Genomic DNA, 11,950 nt, shown 5'->3' with positions numbered 1-11,950 from the left:
AGTGATGCATATGGGGCGGCGTCAGTCGAGTGGTTCCCCCCCCCCTGAACAACAGCGGATTATTAATTATGTTTAAATATGAGAAGACGGGTATAACTCAATGCACTGTACCAGGTTTTACTCGGCATGATGTGACTGCAATCTATTTCAGGTCTCAGGTGTGTTCATATGACACAGCAAGGCCTATGTTTTCATGGATGAACAGAAATGAAACAAACACATGCACATTGTGCAATTTTGAAAATCAATCTCAAAACATTTAGTGTAGATATACAGAAAGTATTTACAAATATTTACAGGTAACTGGACACATTTAGTTTGTATTTAGATAATCCGTACGATATAAATGTCTTAGATCGTAAAGATGTATCCACAGTTTTGTTGCTCTGTGAAGAATCTTATTATAGAGTACTGCTTTCATTGGCTGGTGTGATACCTCATGAAATCTAATTTGCACTCATTAAGATATTAGTGGATTATTATTGGTTATCTTTTTTAGGAAGTTTTATTCTTATTGTTTGGGATGTTGTTTGTTTCATTGTCAACGTCATTGCTGGCACTAGGCTTATTTGTTTGTTAATTAGGGACTGTTGTGCACTTTTTTACGTGTTTTACATTCTTTGTCTTTTGATCATTTTGGCATAGCGTGCTCTTTAAAAGCACATTTTGTGACTAATGTTAGTTCATCATTGGCCCACTTTTTCTGTTTTTTTTTTCTGTTTTCCTAGAGTTCAACATAAAGATAAAATGACCGCTTTGTGGACCGCATGAAGAGTAGCTGTGAATTTGGCTGTGGATGGGAATCAAAATGAATTAATAAATAAAGTTGGCATGATTAAAACCATGTTTCCCTAAGCTTTAATTGTAAAGAGCCCGCCAGATCTGTTAGTGTTTTTGTCTTGCTTAGTCAGTTCTTGTGTTAGTTTATGCTTAAAGTCACGTTAAGTTCATGTCACTTTCGGTGTTGGGTTGATTTTCACTTCCCCTTTTATTTTGGTAAAAGTTCACGTCTTCCTGTCGCGTTGTTTCTTCACCTGTCTTGACACATCTCCCCCAATTCCCTCATGCACTTCACCTGGTGATCCTTAAGTAATCACTCACACCTGCCCTTGATTTCCTCTTCCCTAGATAGTGTCCCCAGTCCTTCTGCCAGTGTGTCGTTTATGCTTCCAGAGATAACGGCAGTGTCCAAGTCTGTTTTGCGGTTTGCTTTGTAGCTCTTGTGCCAAGTATTTAGTTTTTTTTCTACTTCTAGGAAGAAGTGATTTTGATTTTGTTTGTCTTTTCAAGAGGACAATAACAACTCTTGAATCTTTCGTCGTGCATTTGGATCCGAGCAGTGTATTCGCCTCCCTAACACGTTGTGACACACATATTGAGAGAAACCACTCATTGAAGGCAGGGAAATCACCGCTGTGTGTAGGGGCTCTTCAGCTGACCGCTGTACAATCTGAGAAACCTTTACTGAAGAGAAGACGAAGCCATGCTTTGATGTGGCATTTGGAAGAAAGCATACAACGACATGTGAAATGAAGTAGTGCTTAATAAGGTGTAATTACATGGACGCTTCAGTCCACTGATGCATGATTGTAACCGCAGAGGGTTGTGTCTTAGACCAAGCAGTCACTGAAGAGTGGTTTGATATTTACTGATTTTAAACGCCAAAAGAGCCAGGCACCAACCTTATTGGCACACTTCTTTCATTTCACCCACTGACCGGCACGGTATCAGTCGTGCTCAGGAAAACATCACTACTGCTGAATCCTTCCCTGGTCAAGGCAAAAACTGCCTTGTTTATCTGCAGGTGTACGCTGCCTGCTGAGCAATGTCAGTCTGCCCTCTCCTCAGTACACAAATCCTCACTCTGTCCAAGACGTTGCTTTGTGCAATTTAAGGGAATATTGGCTATGCCCTCCAATATATGCAGTTTGGAGAGAGGTCTTTTGCAATTTATCCAACATCATCATTTTAAAGCTGACTCTCTGATGGCTCTATTTGGCCTTTTTGGCATTTCTAAAGTATACATAACCCCCGCTGACTCCTGCAGAGCGCTGTATGGTTGTTTTTGCATCTCTGTTGGCCTGACAAATTGTGTTATTGACGTGGAAAGATGCGACTCTGCCCACACGCAGCCAGTGGCTGAGAGACACAGTGTCCTGTTTTCAGCCGCAGATATATAATGCTCCTCTCAATCAGAAGAGAGGAAATTCCCTCTGTGACAAATGTCTACGACACGCAAATTTTGACTGAAGCTATTGACACAGGAACCAATATGATTCATAGGTTTATTCCTTTTCCACTAAACCTGTGCCTTATATCCACCTAGATGGCCAAAGAGGTTTTTTTTACTTTTTGTTCTTTGTTGTGGCACAGCTGTACACTCTATATTCCAACCTGGAATCCAGCCCTCAGTACTGCTGTTACCAAATTAACAAAAAAAAGTGATTTTAAAAAAGAATATTAATGTAAGCTTTGGTCACATTTTGAGGTTTTTATTGGACTTGAGTCCCCCGATGCTTTGATGGAATATTAAGCTCGGATCTCTCTGTCTCTCCCTCAGTGGAGAATTATTACTGATTGTTTAAGGGTCAGGGGAATATAGCTTGTGATAGATATTATAAAGCCAGCTAAAGAAGGCACTCACGCAGTGCAAACATCTGCTAAGGCTGGTCAGTTTCCCCACATCACCACCAAAATCTAATCATTTCTTTCCTGGGCAATATCTTACAGTCTTCTGAAAATTTCATCAAAATCTGACCTTTACTGTTTTTTTGTCTGTCTATCCATCCATCCATCTATTTATCCATTCATCTTTTTTCAAGCTACATTATCTATACAGGCTGCTTAATGAGGTGCTGACTGTGTGCATGTTGCCTAGCAGAGGCTTGGTCACCATTAGGTAATTACTTATTGATATGAAATGACTTTTCTTTTTTTCTTCTCACATGTGTCTCAACATGCATGCCTCTGTCCTGTAAAAAAAAATCAGGTCAGCGGTCAAATAACTGCCGTGTTGCCATCAGTCCCTCTAACAGCTGCCTCCGCACTGTGTCAGAACTCACATTCCTCTGGGCTAATTTCTTCAATCAGTTCATAATGTAACCAGGGGCAACACTTTCTTTGCTAATGAAAGAGAATTGCTACTCAATTATTTCCTGATTAGTCTTTACTTTAGTCATAAGCAGCTCAACATCACCTTTCCTTAGAAGAATTTCACATCAGACACTCAATTTGTACTTTAGGTCCATATGCAAAGCAAAGGGATATAGAGCATCGTATGCCAATCAATCACAGCTTTCCAGTGGCTTCATAAGACAAGACTCAGGTGTAACAGTTGTTTTGGTTTGTTTGTTTTTTTAGAGGCTTAAGAAATGATCTGTTACTCAGATTAGCACATTTTGCTCCAGACAATGGTACCAGTGATAATGATGTTTTTTCTCCTTTAATGGAGGCAATTCATCCCTTTCCTCTGACTAATACTTTCAAACTGTGACACCAAGCTGGGCATTACTTGCAGCCCACAACATGTATACGTGTTGTACATAAAATATTAGTGTTTGTGGACATGTGAGGTGCTGGAGGAGGAAGATTCTTCAGCAGGACTCTGACACTTTCAGTCAACTGAAGCTCTATGTGGCATTAGAGGTGAAGGTAAAATATTTTTTAGAGAAAAAAATACAGTTTACTATCACTCATATACTCACATATGTAGTATATTATATAATAACCATATATAATATATGTTGACAACCATGACTATACTGTCATAATTTCAAGACTTGTGTTTTATTTGAATTAAACTCTGCAGCTATGTGATCACTTAGAGAGGATGCAGCCTTATCTTAGACTTGCAGAGAGTTCTTTACGCACCCGTGCGTCGCGCCGACTCCCACTTTCTTATCACTATCAGAACTGTGTGCAAGAAAAAGGAAGATGCTCCTTTTGCACTGACTCTCTGACTCTCTGATGCTGAGGGACCCAAATGCATTTGAATATGATGGGATGCTGATCACAGCGTTCAGATTTATTCTGCTTACGATCGATAACAATTTTAGACAATTATTAGAACATATAATATAACATTTTGGTCTGTCAGTTTCAGAAAATTCTGACCTATAATGCTATTTAATAACTTAGTATTAATTGTTATCTTGCATTTACTTTTAGGGTGTAGATGAATCAAAAGCATGTCAACAACTAGATTGTTGTGTGACTCGGTTTGCTGCTGGGACAACAACCTATTACTGTGCCTGATGGAAACAATATCAAATAAAATACATATATTCAGAGGCAATTTATTTTTCTCAGTGAATGAAAAATACATCAATAGTAGTCTTTTGTGGACGGGGAGTGTTCAGAATGCATACAGAATAAAAAAGAGTGTTCTTTCACAGACTTGGTTGGGTTTAAATCCACAGTCCTGTCTGCGTTCACAAGCAGCAAAAGCCACTTTGGCATAATTATTATCTTGTACATTACTGACCACTGGTGGCTGCAGCAAGCAATTGTTTCTGGAAGCTGTGGTGACGACCAGCCTAAACGTCTCTGTTCCCTGTGGATAATCCTGGGATATGGCAACAGACAATTCCATTTCTGTGCTCCACACAGTTTGCTCTTGTCCAGGGGTGTCAAATGTACGGCCCATGGGCCAGAATTGGCCCACTAGAGTGTCCAATCCAGCACGCAGGATGAATTTGTGATTAATTAGAATCTAATCATAATGTGAACTACTAAATTTTTCACTTCCAGATACCTTATTAATCTATAAATTGTAGTGCACATGTGTAAATGGTAAACTAAGCATAATATTCTTGAAATTGTACTTATTTTTCTCAGGAAATGTCAGGTTGTTAATATATTTTGTAAAAATGTGGAGTTCTTATTTCAGAGCTCCAATTATTTTACCGGTCAGGCCTACTTGAGATCAAAGGCTCTGTGTGTGGCCCCTGAACTAAAATGAGTTTGACACCCCTGCTTTAGTCTGAGATCAGATGATATGGAACATTTCCTAAAATTTAAAATCTTTAATTTTACATTAGAAAAATAACGTATTTAAGATATAAATAAGATATAATGACAAGGACATCCTTAAGAGCTTCTAAATGGACATAATTGGGTATACCACTGGGCTATAGCTAATGTATAGGATAATGTAAAATACGTGTGACTTTAGTATTCAAACGGCACAGGGTGGACATGAACTGTATATCCGTATAATAATATTTATTAATCAACTTCAGTTATGGAGCACTTTTCAAAACAAAGTTCCAAAGTGCTTCCCAAATAAAAACAAAACTTAAAAGAAAAAAACACAAATAATGAAAAACTGAAAAAAAAAAGTCATTAAACTGCCATTGAATGCTACAGATTCGACCACTGCTCTGAAAACGGCTGGCAGCCAATGAGTTAAAAGTATATACATATATATAGAGAAAGAGCAAACATTTAAATCATCAAGGCTGGTGATGACTGGGAGGTATTGAACAAACAGCGACATACTGACATTGTATATTAATTTTCTATTAATAATACCTTTTCTATAGAATATGATCAAAACTGTGAAATGGAGTTTAAATCTCCTCAAAAAGTCAATGAAATACTTCAATACTAATCATTGTTTACTCAAAAAGCAGATTATAGTTTTGGTAAGTTGGTACAGAGCCATGAGTTTGATTTCATCTTTTGTTTCCATTTGCATACAAATAAAGATAATTACTAATATTAAATTAAATCAAAAGTGCCACAGGGAATATGCAAAGTAACAATCTGCTGCAGTCGAGCATCACAGCAATTTCGGAAATAACTTGATTTATCAAGCAGAAATTGGCAAATATTCTGTGATCTTCTGAGCATCCTGAATTAGGTTTTGCATCATTTCTACCATCTGCAATACAAATATTGTAATTCTTTCAATTAATTAACAGACACGTAATTATGCTCTCAGAATGTATCACAGTGTGTTTTAATTAAGAAAACTAAAGGTGGTAAGTGCGGCTCCTCCACAATCGCAGTAAATCACCAACTCTCTGCGACATATTCACGCGTTATGACAAATCTGCTGCTTTTCTCATCACTTCCTTGATAAATGTATTAGCGCTTGTGAATGAAACTTAGTCATCGTAGAGAAAACCAACACAAAAGATGAGAAATTGCCATATCCTCACAGAAGTGAGTCAGACAATCTTTCTGGCTGTGGATGTTCAGTTGTGTTCACACACGTCATCCATGTCAGTGAGAGCAGAAATCAGTTCTTGTTTGTCCATTGGATTGAAAACAATCATTTTTTATTTTAATTTTTTTTTTACCATTTTTATCCACTTCTAAATGATTCATTAACTTAATAACATAACTGAAAATGGATTTGTTTGATTTCTTTGTCCAGCCTTATTATCAGTCATTTATTAATCTCAGCAGCTTTTCAGAGTGTGTGCTGCGTGACATGAAGCATAAATGCTGCAGAGCTACTGCATGCCATGTGATTAGATTATCCCTGTGTGGATAAGCAACAGGTTTTTCACTGCAGATGTAGACATGCATCTCACATTCAGTAGGAAAAGCAAATGCCACTTTATTTAAGTTGAATGACACTATTGCCATTGGCAATACTCACAAATTACATTTTCATTATATATATACATGAACTTCAAGATGTGTCCCGGCAAATATTTCGATCAGTAAATAATATTTATATATGGGAAAGATGATTCTACATATAAAAGTATGCTTTTTCACAAGCTTCATTTTTTCTCTTTCTCTGTGGTTTCCTCTTATTTTCCTTCCTCATCTGTTGCCTCTTCCTTCTTCTCCTCCTCGCCCTCCTTTTTCTGCCCATCTCCCTCCCCCTCTTCCACTGTTTTCTCTCCGTCCGGCTTCTCTTCCTTTTTCCCCTCTTCCTCCTCGTCCTCGTCCTCGTCCACCTCCTCTCCTGTCAGATGCTCCAGATCAGCGATGCGGTGTTTCAGAGCCTTGTCTGCGCTCGTGTAGTTTCCCAGAATCTTCTTTAGCTTGGTCTGCATCAGCTCCATTGTGCCGTACAACTTGTTGACCTGCTCCTCCAGTTCCTGTGTCTCAGGCATGATGTTTGCAGGGTCCAACTCTATCAGATTGTCTTTCATCAGGATCTCCCGGCCTTTCTCTTCGAGTATGGCTTTAGCATCCGGGTACTCCGTCAGTGACTCCATCAGGTCATCCTTGGACAGGCAGAAGAGTTCTGAGTATCCAACGCTGCGGATGTTGGCTGTCCGCCTGTTCCCTGCTTTACTGCCTTTAATGTTAAGGATACTGATCTCACCAAAATAGCTGCCACTTCCCAGCACAACAAACTGTGTGACGCCGTCATCGGCAACCACTGCGAGTTTCCCATCTTTGATAATATACATCTCGCGGCCGATGTCGCCCTTCTTGCAGATGAAGTCTGCTGGGCTGAAGACTTGAGGCCGCAGCTTGAGCACTAACTGGATTAGCAGGCCTGCCTCACAGTCTGCAAAAATACGAACCTTCTTCAGGGTGTCCATGTGGACCTGGATGGCAATTTCAGCCTTTAGCTTGTCTGGAAGATACCTTAACACCTCTCTTTCGTCCTGTGCCTTACCATTATTCCACAGATAGTCAAACCAATCAATGACTCGCAGCTCAAGTTCCTTGCTGACCTTTCGAACCTATTAATAAAAAGAAAACAGGAAGATTAAAAGATGATTGCACTTATTATTTCACATTTTGAACTGGTAAGAAGAGAGTCCTCTACCTGCATATACTGCTTGATGTTGTCAATTCGGGACTGAAACTGGGCTTGGGCAGCATTCATGTTCGATATCATGGTGGCAATGTTTCCTACAATTGTGGCAAAGACCAAGACTCCAACTAAGAAGTCGCCCACATGGAAGAAAAACTCGGAGTCCAGGGCTGGTGGTGGTGTTTCTCCAATGGTAGTCAAGGTCAGTGTGGACCAGTAGAGGCTGAACGCATACTTTCTCATTGGCTTGCCAAAGTCTGGCTCCTCTGGATCATCCAGAGCTGGATAAACCCAGTCATCAGCTCCGAAGCCAATAGACTTGGAGAAGGAGAAATAGAAACAGGCATTCCAGTGAATGATGATGAGGATGTACAGGATCAAGTTCCCGATGCGGAAGATGTTGGGGTAGTTGGTTTTCGTCTCTGTCCTCGTGAAGAACTCCATCATGCGGCTGATTCTCAGCAGCTTGTTGAGGCGTATCTCAGGGTAGTCGAGGCCGAGGACAAAATAAAAGATGTCAGTGGGCAACATGGAGAGAGCATCGAGACGAAACTGGAAGGAGCTGACGTAACGATCCCACAGCAGCTTCTCGTCTTTCACCAATAGACCTTGCTCGAGGTAACCTGCATTTAAAGAAGTGCAAAAGTATCAACCCATGATGAACAAGGTTTTTGTGAGTAGAAGATCCAGAGACATGTGAAATGACAAGTGTAGGAGCCGGTATTGAGTTATTTAGTTTATTAAGTTTACTGTAGTTAACTGTTGGCCTTAAGCCTTTGATTGCAAGGAAAGGAACAGGAACGTGGCTTTGTGGACCTTCGGTGTTTAAAGTAAGGGTACTGTGGACACTTTGATATCTTTGACCGCGCTGATAGACAGAGGGATAGAGAGACATGTACTGGAAAATATCTAGCATCCTCTTTGTTGTGGTTGTCTGTTAGAAGCTGTACTAGGTTTGGTGTGAAAAGGTTTTTTGACCATTATGTTATGTTCCCGTTAAATTAATAGATTGTCAAGGCAAGTGGAAATAAATGTGCGAACCCTTCACACGACTCTTTCTTGCCTTGGTGAATGATTAATTCAAATGGTACCTATGAGTCAAGCCAGTAGGAACCTGCCTACTGCTAATGACTTTTGGTGGCTTTGGAATTTAAGTGTACATTGGCTACTCAAGTACTCATATAACCACCAAATAAGCAGCCTTCAATCATGAATTATTCATTATTCAACTGGCTGCTTGTGTGATAATTAAGGTACATTTGTTCATGGTTTGTGAAGATTTGTCTAACTAATTATGTAAATCAGTTTTAATCAACATATTTCAAATGCTTAAAGGACACAGTCTTATTTAATTGATACAATTATCATATGCCAATACACACAGCAAAATATAGTGAAAATAGTTGTCGCTGTGAAAATAATGAATTCAGTGTACACAAGCAGTGTGTTATAGAATCCACCGTCCTCTCATGCTGTAAGTGCAAAAACCCATTTGGATTCAGGTGTCTTTTTCAGCACCATTACGCCGCTTTGTGCTTCTGCACTGCAGTGGGAATTTTGTGAAATGAAAGCAATTTCCATCTCATATGACTGGGATTGTGTGTACAGATAATGAATGGAGGGATGGATGTATTCCAGGCTCTTTGTTTTTTTTTCTTTTTACCTGTCCTGGTTCTGACGAGCATATCAGCCAGGTAGAACAGGTCTGAGGTGTAGTCCAACAACATCCAGTAAACGATGTAGTTATGCTGCAGCTCCTCGAAGCAGGCTCTGTTCACATGAGCAGGAGACAATCGTTTTCAAAACACATTCATTCAACACAAGATGAATAAAGGACAAACAACAATGAAGGCAAAGAGCACTTTGAAGAGCAACCCAACAAAAGCTTAATGGCACATTCCAGTATATCTTGCTGTGCCACTGTTTCACTAATTCAGCCTACATTCACATCTGAATTCATCCACTTTGATTAAAGAAGCCATCATCGTCATCTTCAGATGGGCAGAAAGGCTCTGCGGTTAAAATGATGATGAAGCCTGATTTATAAATGTCACCTGGCTATGATCATGAGCCAGTTGTACATGACTGGTACTGTGATGATGAACAGCCAGTGGTAATACAAACTCCCGGCAGGATTAATCACGAACAATTCTTTTGGCCTGAGAAAAAAGCAAAAGACAGTCAATTAAAAGAAGTGTGCAGACAATTATATTAACATTATCTTAAGGAAGTTCTGCTGACTTCTCTTTGTCCTTGTCCTTGTCCTTTTCCTTCTCTTTTTCTTTTTCTTTTTCTTTTTCCTTTTCCTTTTCCTTTTCTTTTTCCTTCTCTTCTTTTTCCTTTTCCTTTTCCTTTTCTTCGTCTTGTGTTTGCTTCTCTTCATTTTCCTTTCCCTCCTTCTCCTTTCTGTAATGAAAATCAGTGCATTTGTGAAAATGATGCATCAGGTAGGAAAGATTTGCATTATCACATAATCACCCCCCCTCTATTTTACTTTTCTCTCTGCTAAAGGATTCATTTACACATTTAATGAAGTAACGTTTAAGAAACATCAAAGAGAAACTACATAGGGCTTCAGTTATCGCATAGCGACTCTTTAATTGTACTTACTCTTCGTTGCTGTTACTATTATTCACATTGAGCAGAAAATGAGGGTTTGGTGGACGTGCACTTCTAGAACAAACACAGCATGTGACACACACAGTTAATTAGCCTATTATCTCACGTTGTTACATGCAGTTAACACACATATGGATTTCTGTTTGAATTAGTTTGAAGTTTTGCTCACAGCTTGTGCTCACTGTGCTCACCGCTGCCTGAGGCAGTGAGGTGAGGATTGCTGGTTGAAGTGGACATAGCAGCAGATTCCGTAGCTCGCTCTGCAAAGATAAAACAGAGGTGGAGACTCAACAGAGGTTGAGTTGAAAGCTTTGTGCTTGACGAAAGGTAAATAATATATACTGTATATATGTGGATAGCGATCTCCTGAATGCAAAGTGAAATCATAAAATGCAACCCTAGATGCAAACAAGTTTTTCTCCATTGTTTTTGTTGCATGTGCATGTATACTAGCCTATGCTTGTTTTATGACAATTTCATTTAATGTAAAGTGCCTTTGAGCACCCTTTAACAGCACTGTATAAATAACATGTATTATTATTATTATTATGTACATTGTAACATAAAGACAGAAACTGAACTGTGTTCCCATCCTCCAAAAGTTTTTCAACCATCTCGTTGTTACTGTAACAAAATGTCTTTGATAAAGAAAACAAAAGGAGAAGCTGTATTTAAAATAAAACAGTAATTTATTGATTCATTTATTTAGTGATAACAAAACAGAAATAAATAAACGTACCTTTTACACTTATTGATGTAACATTAAGTCCATTTTTCCTTCAATCCTTCCGTATCTGGAAAGCGGCCGATTACAATAGCAGAGGAATAATTGTACTGATCATCAATGCTATTTAAACTATTGTTAAAATGTTATCAGACATCTAAAAGCATTGAGGCCGACGAAGTGTGTTATCGAGTCTCAGTGACCCTGATAAGGATTTGTGGATTAGAGTTGGCTGAGGAGAGGAGAGGAGAGGAGAGGAGAGAGGGGAGGTGAAGTGAAGTGAAGTGAAGGAATACGCTCTGTTAACATTCAGTGACGATCCACAGCACTGAAAAACATTATTGTGTTGACACACCTTTTCTTTATCTGCAGCAGGCTCTAATTTTCCTGACCATTTGTGGAACAGAGCAGCAGACCTGCACATACACACACACACACACACACGCACACACACAGGTATATCCTGCTCAGTCAGCACTCTCCCATATCCAGCTCTGATCCTATTAGCCCGTGGCAGGTATTAAAGAGTTGGATCAGTTGGATCAGGCTCCTTTTATATCAATACGAATTGCAAGAGTGAGATTAAATCTGACCTTCTGTCAGTGTTGATTGCCTTATTATTGTAACGGAAGATCCTTCTTCCTTGGGTGCCACTCAATTATGGTCGATCTATGGCTCTCCATGTTGAATGGTGTGGTGTTTGTATTTTTGTCGCACAGTTCTATATGGAAAATACAGAATATACTATTATGTAATGCATATGAGAGATGGAAAATCACCAGTATAAGTACAATTATTTAAGGGCTCATAACAGCTCCAGTTTCAGTGTTCTTGGGATTTTCTGTGGTCTTTGTATCTCATTTACTTGACCATGA

At 39.2% G+C, this 11,950-nt stretch overlaps 1 protein-coding gene across 1 annotated transcript; it reads right to left on the bottom strand.

Annotated features, from left to right (window-relative positions):
* Window positions 1–6,551: 6,551 nt before the first annotated feature.
* On the bottom strand, window positions 6,552–11,919 carry cnga1a (cyclic nucleotide gated channel subunit alpha 1a). Its single transcript, XM_058641706.1, has 8 exons — window positions 11,091–11,919; window positions 10,521–10,611; window positions 10,343–10,405; window positions 9,974–10,138; window positions 9,787–9,891; window positions 9,396–9,502; window positions 7,745–8,355; window positions 6,552–7,658 (listed from the first exon to the last, which is right to left on the bottom strand). Exons 2-8 carry the CDS (start codon window positions 10,586–10,588, stop codon window positions 6,768–6,770), a joined length of 2,010 nt encoding a protein of 669 aa, XP_058497689.1. The 5' UTR covers window positions 10,589–10,611; window positions 11,091–11,919; the 3' UTR covers window positions 6,552–6,767.
* Between the last annotated feature and the right edge of the window lie 31 nt (window positions 11,920–11,950).

Source organism: Solea solea, chromosome 10 (assembly GCF_958295425.1).
Source record: "Solea solea chromosome 10, fSolSol10.1, whole genome shotgun sequence".
Taxonomy (NCBI): domain Eukaryota; kingdom Metazoa; phylum Chordata; class Actinopteri; order Pleuronectiformes; family Soleidae; genus Solea; species Solea solea.
Note: the sequence above shows the minus strand (reverse complement) of the source record. Positions and strands in the feature narration are given on the sequence as shown.

What these genes read in the sequence shown, in the direction of transcription:
- cnga1a (XM_058641706.1), bottom strand. Translation starts at nt 10,588, where the DNA reads ATGTCCACTTCAACCAGCAATCCTCACCTCACTGCCTCAGGCAGCGGT. An exon ending in GAGCACAGTGAGCACAAGCT is followed by an intron (nt 10,406 to 10,520) that starts GTGAGCAAAACT and finishes TGTTTGTTCTAG; the next exon opens with AAGTGCACGTCCACCAAACC. An exon ending in TGGCTCATGATCATAGCCAG is followed by an intron (nt 9,503 to 9,786) that starts GTGACATTTATA and finishes TCATGTGAACAG; the next exon opens with AGCCTGCTTCGAGGAGCTGC.